This window comes from Mus caroli, chromosome 1 (genome assembly GCF_900094665.2).
Source record: "Mus caroli chromosome 1, CAROLI_EIJ_v1.1, whole genome shotgun sequence".
Taxonomy (NCBI): Eukaryota; Metazoa; Chordata; class Mammalia; order Rodentia; family Muridae; genus Mus; species Mus caroli.
Genome location: NC_034570.1, coordinates 127,692,920 through 127,699,174, shown reverse-complemented (window position 1 = coordinate 127,699,174; position 6,255 = coordinate 127,692,920). Strand labels below are relative to the sequence as shown.

The 6,255-nt window shown below is 51.3% G+C and overlaps 1 protein-coding gene across 1 annotated transcript in view; it reads right to left on the bottom strand.

The window, feature by feature from the left end:
* The window catches only part of Cacna1s (calcium voltage-gated channel subunit alpha1 S), a 66,245-nt gene that overhangs the window by 29,664 nt on the left and 30,326 nt on the right, over window positions 1-6,255 (bottom strand). The window contains exons 11-16 of the mRNA XM_021164607.1: window positions 5,755-5,980; window positions 4,703-4,910; window positions 3,524-3,644; window positions 2,879-2,993; window positions 1,923-2,016; window positions 1,209-1,278 (exon numbers count right to left, since the gene is read on the bottom strand). Of these exons, the coding sequence (XP_021020266.1) occupies window positions 1,209-1,278; window positions 1,923-2,016; window positions 2,879-2,993; window positions 3,524-3,644; window positions 4,703-4,910; window positions 5,755-5,980 (834 nt within the window). The remainder of the gene's footprint in view (window positions 1-1,208; window positions 1,279-1,922; window positions 2,017-2,878; window positions 2,994-3,523; window positions 3,645-4,702; window positions 4,911-5,754; window positions 5,981-6,255) is intronic.

The window sequence follows — 6,255 nt, the reverse complement described above, 5'->3', positions numbered from 1 at the left end:
CCTCCCCTTTCCTTTTCCTTCAGTACTGGCTATTGAACCTGAGGTCTTCTGTATAATAGACAAGTGCCCTGCCACTGACCTATATTCCCATGCCTCTGCCTCTAGGCGAGCTGGGATTACAGGACTGTGCATTAGGCCCAGATTGCACAGAACGTTTGTCATCAGCCACCCGGACTTATTTTTGGAAAGAGGTTAGATATAAATATATTTGGTGGCCTTGGTGAGGCCTCTCTCCAGTGCACATGCTCTGTTCCTCCTGTTCTCATTTCTCTCTAGCCCTTTCTCTTTCCACTCACATCAGACTTCCCGTAGCTGTCACGTGCCCACCTGCATGCCAGCCACAAGCACCAGGAGCAGACAATCATTAGACAACACAACTCCACAGGAAGTGTTCTCAGAACTTATTCCCACTAGGTAATTGAAGAAATTTTGCCAGCCTTACTCTCCAAGCTGCACTTTGCAAAATCATTTCATGCCCTCACCCATTTGATTTGTGGAAGGCCTGCTGTGTGCCAAATACCGCTATTCAAAGCCCAGAAAGTCCATCAGGAGCTTAGAGACACTGAAGCTAGCCAGCTGATTCCACAATAAGAAGTAAAATGCTTAGAAGGACCCGTGAGGGAGCTGACAGGCCATGTGGGGCTAACCCAGCCTGGCTCTGCATCTGCCATTTGAGGTGCTCCTGGTTCAGATGGGTACAGTTCACATGGCAACCAGCGGTCACATGCACTCAGGAGATGCTTGCAGGTGGTCTGTAGCTCTGGTTTATACACCCTCCTTCTCACACTGCCCTTGTGGATTTTCACACAGTGACAGACAGTCTGGCAGTCATGGTTTTGTCAGAGATACAGGATAGGGAGGAGGGAGTTCCCCCATCATTATGGGTGAAAATGCCTTTCTCTGGATACATCCTCCTGGGCAGGGAGGTCTTATGTGTCCATCAGCCCCGTGCTCTTTGAAAACTGGGTGTTCACTACTGAAGCATACGACTGGAACTCAATACAAATAAATCGAAGCATGTGTGGAATATTATCGTTGCTGTGTATACCACAGGGAGAGGCAGGTTTGCAGGTTGCTCTTTGCAAGGCAAAGGGGATGCCTTCAGGGTCCATGTAGGGGACACACAGAGAGACCCACATAGAGAATTCAGCACCCGCACACTGACCCTTCAACATCACTGTGCCCCAGCGCAGGCTCAGGAGACTTACCTGGGAAGTCAGCCGAAGGGTAGGGGTCTTTCACCTCATTGACGTTAGATTCAAACTCATCAATTTTCAGCTGTAGAAGGAACAGTGATGGTGGTGAGGAAGCAAAAACTGATGCTCGAACTTACTGGGCATGCTCCGTGGAGCCATTAAGCTGCTCTCTGAATGTTCCCTACGACCCAAGAGGCGGGTAGAGGTGGAGTTGTTATGTCTTACAGATAAGAAGCCAGGTCCCGCAGAGTATACAACTCAAAGCCTGCACTGGGCAAAGCCAAGGCTTTAGCCTGTCTTAGTCTGTCCTCACTGTGTGCTCCCTTAGCTCGCTACAAGAGAACTCAGGCTATGCGGTGCAGCTTCTCTGTAGCCTAGGACTCCTGGCTCACAGACTCCCTTTCCTGACCCTCCACAGTGGTGAGCAGGGGCCAGGCTGAACCATGTAGGGCAGGGCTAGCAGGAGTGGAAAGCCAAGCTCTTAGTAGAACATTGGGGGTGGGCAGGTGGGGTGCCTCCCTGCTCTGCACAGGATTCTAAGGAAGGCTGGCTCCCAGGTTGAAGGGCCTATGCCTCTCCACACAGGAGTCCCTGGAGGAGACTTAGACGTTGGCTCTACCTCCTACAGAAGCAAGGTGATGTTGTCTCCACTTTCCTTCCCCGAGTGACATGAGGAGTCAGGGGACCCTCCAGCGAGCCTGCAAACATCCCCATGCTAGCCCTCACCTTGGCGGTGGTGGGGATGCCTTCACCCTTGGACTTCTGCTCCAGTTTCTTGGTCACTGTGGCCCTCTCCTCTTCTGACTTGTCTGGGAGCCCTCTAAAGTGAAAAACCAAGGAAATCCGAGGTGAAAGCCAAGGATGACTCCAGGCCTGACAGCACCCTCAGGAACTTCTCACAATGAGGGCTCAAGGGTCTCTATGAAAGAAGAAGCAGCGCTGGCCACCAACTGGGAAGGGCAGTAGGCCTGGGTAAGCCTTTTCTCTGTGGTAGAGGGTGAGATGCAACACTCAGGCTAGACTCTCAGTGGTCATTCATAGTCAATGACTGTTCAATGAGTGGAGAGGGGCTTTACACCTCTTTTATATAGGATTCAGGATGGAATTATGGCTTGGGTAAGACAGTTCCGACCCTGGAAATGTCTGGGGCCTTTGCTGGTCCTTCTTCCCTAGCTCTTTCCGTCTTGCCTCCAAGAAACAGGCATCCCATCCCTGCAGGCACGTGCATTCAAAAAAGCAGGCTCAACTGAAATTCTGTTGCCTAAATCGTGATCCTCCAAACCCAAACAGCATTAGCCCTGCCTGGAAACTGGCCAGAATATTCAAGCCTTCATCCAGCCCACCTGGCTCAGGCCGGTTGATGCGGACTCTATATTTCATGAAACCTCCAGAGCGTTCATTTGCAGCTTGAGTTTGAGAAACACTGTCTAGAACACCTATCCTACGTCTACTCCCAGGCACACAGCAACATGACCAGCCACAGATGGGGAGTTGAGGAGTAAATGGCGTCCTCCAAGGGGAACAGTGACTCAATAGCAGGTCCTGCTTGGAGACCCTGCCCATAGGAGTCATTGCCACATGACCCCTGCTCATATGGCTCAAGGAGGAAACCCCTCCTACAGTATAGAGGCCATAGCCAGGGTCCAGCATTCCATCTCTCACTGGGAGGGGACAACACTCACTTCGACATCTTCCTGCGCTTTCTCTCCTCAGCCTTGGCCTTTTGGGCAGATGTCAGACTCTCTGCCTCTGCCAGGTTGTCCACAGCAATAGCCAGGAAGACGTTGAGAAGGATGTCTACAGGACAGCTAAGGAGACTTGAGTTGTGGTTGGGAGGCAGTTTCTGGGGCAGGAGTTTTGCCTGCCTGTGTGTTTTCAGGCCTGAACCCCTGAGAAGACAGTTTCTTGCCAGACCTACACCCCTTGGAAGGGTACAGACCCTGGAACATAGACAAGTCCTCAGGGAAGCTTCTGGCCCAAAAACCTTTCTCTCTTTCAAGTTGGAGGGCACTTTGGTTCCTCCCTGCCTGCCTCTGAGCTTCTGGACCAGGCTGCTCTACCATCTCCACTTTTCTCTGCTAGGCCTTGGGCTTCTTCCCACCTACCTTAGGTGCACCAATCTCACAATCATTTGTTCCCAGTACTCTCCAACATTTCTGGGTAAAAGTATTATTTTGTTGTGTCTGCAGTTACCTTTACTGTGTCCTGTTCTCTGCTCCATCAGCCTGGGCGCCCGAGGAACTGACTGCCTGCTACATGGGGAGCCCTGATCCTCCCTTTTATGACAACTCCCCCGAGTTCTTTGCACCACAGCTCAAAGGGGATACAGTTGCCACAGACGAAAAGGATGATGAAATAAATGCACACCAGCACGCCAGGGTAGGTTGGGCCTCCGTAAGCCATGATCCCATTGTACATCACAGAGTTCCAGTCTTCACCCGTCAGGACCTAGGTGGAGAGAGCACAAGATGGGATGATGCATTGAGGGGACCTTTGTCACCTGTTAACTCTCCCCTACCCCAGGGTCCAAGTGACCATGCCCTGCTGTCTTCCTTGCTCCTCTTTCAGTGAGCTACAATGTTATCAAGGTGTGAGTGAGCTTAGGGGAGGAGAGAGAGGGCTGGGGGAGGAGTGAGAGAGGGCTGGAGGGAGGAGTAAGTGGGCTTTAGGGAGGAGTGGACTTGGGGGAGGAGTGAGTGGGCTTGGGGAGGAGTGAATGGTCTTGAGGGGAGGGGCACAGACTGAGGGGGTGTCTGGAATGGTTGGAAAAAGTCTTATCAAGCCTCTCTAGGGCCAAGGAGTTTAATCATGGGGCCACCACTATGTTCTTAATCCTTAGGCTGAAGTGGAGTGCACTTCTCTTATCCTGCCCTTCAAAGATAGTACCAATGTCAAGTCCCTTGAAAAGCACCGTCCTTGACCAGCCCTGAGGTAGTGAATGGGAGAAGATAGGATGAAGCCATCTATGGTACTGATTCATTGTTCCCTACTGCCCCAGTAGGGCATGGCGGGTGATTTGTGAGATAACAGTGACATGAAAGGGATTTTTTCCATGTTCCACACCAAGGAAGGTCCTCTGAGAGCCTGTAGCTCTGCAAGTTACTCTTGAATCACAGCCTTTGAGTAGCTTCTGGTAAGCAGGTAGCCTGATGCCTCTAGTGTAAGAAGATGGACTCAGATGCCTGCCTGAGGCTTTCCTGGCTTGCAGAGGGAGCATTCACCTTGTCTGACTTTGCCTTAGAGATGTGAGCAGCACACCTCTGACTCCTGGTCTACCCCAAGTATCTCATCAGCTCTTATAGCATTCTGCCAGGCACCAGAGACCAAGAGAAACCAGACTAGGCATCGCTAGGCACGCTCCAGGAAAGATACAAATATTATAGTAGCCCAAAGTACGGGTGATGAGAGTTAAATCAACAGGTCAGAGAAGGCTTCTCTGGTGGAGGTAATGTTTTCCCAGATATTGAAGCAGGATTCAGGAACCTCCCATAATGAGGGCTGCCTACCTGGAAGACACTGATGAGGGCCTGGGGGAAGTTGTCAAAGTTGCTTCGTCGTACTTCTGTGTCTTCAAAGTCATATCTGCCTCCAAAGAGCTGCATGCCTAGCAGGGCAAAGATGATGATGAAGAGAAAGAGCAGCAGCAAGAGCGAAGCGATGGAGCGGATGGAGTTGAGCAGCGAGGCCACCAGGTTGCTCAGTGATGTCCAGTACCTGAGGGAGAGGAACAGCAGGGTAGAGGGTGGGCAGAGCCTTCTCACCGGTGCCGAGGAGGCTTGGAGACTCAAGAAGGGTCATAGCAGAAAATGGCTTCCTGAGTCTGAATCACAGGCTTCACCATGCTGCTGAGCGTCTACCTCAGTTCCCATCCCACACTTCTCAGTAGGGTAGAGGGTCATTTTCTGTCTTCACTATTAACATGTGTTAAGAGTAAAAGACCTGTGTTCGTGCCAAAGCTGGGCAAATACTTGAGAATACAGTAGAATCCTTACATCTGTGATTTCAGTTGCCTGGAGTCTGTGGAGGACAGCATTATAGTCTATACATGCAGGACTGTGAAATATTCTTAGAGAGAAAGACCATAGTCACATAGACTGTTGTAAGCTGTTATAATTGTAATTTTGTATTGCTGTTAATAGTTTAGGGAAAGGCATGGCATATTTGAAGGTGCAACACTGCTTAGAGTTTCAAGCAGCCACTGGGGTCTTGGCAAACCCCCACAGAGGGGAAGAGGCACAATTGAAGTCCCTCCTTTCCCCACTCCCTCATCTCCCTGTTCTCTCTTGATCCCACCCCTCCCTCCTGCATTTCTCTCTCTTCCTGTCTCTTCCTCCCATCCTCCCTTTACTCTTCCTTCCTCCCTTCTCCTCACTCCTCCTCCCCTGACCCTGACGTGGATGACCATGAGGCAAAAGGAGAAATAAGCATCGAGTGGAGTAAGTGGGATTTCTCTTCCCCAGAGGGCAGTCATTGAAAGAGAAAACGGAGGCCTGGGCCTGGCTGACTTTGTCAGCCCCTGCGACATCAGACCTTCGAGGGCCCAGCTGCCTGAACTCACTTGGTGATCTTGAAGAGCCTCAGGAGGCGGATACAGCGGAGCACAGAGATGCCCAGGGGCGTCATGGCTCCCGACTCCACCAGCAGGATCTCCAGGATGCCGCTGCACACCACAAAGCAGTCGAAGCGGTTGAAGATGGACATGAAGTACTGGCGCAGGCCCAGCCCGTACATCTTCATGAGCATTTCGATGGTGAAGAGGGTCAGCAACACGCGGTTGGCAACATCTGCAGAGGGTAGCAGCGTCTGAGCATTGCTTCCTTCCCTCTTCCTCTTCCAGGCCTCTGCCCAGGATGAGCCTCTACCAGTATACTCCCTACCTTTCCAAGGCACTAAGTCTTTAGAAAAAGGGCCAGCAATATGGCTGAGTAAACAGAGGTGCTTGCTGCTAAGCATGATGACCTGAGTTTGATCCCCAGAAGCCATATAGTTGCAGGAGAGAACAGAACTGTTCTACACACACACACACACACACACACACACACACACACACACACACACA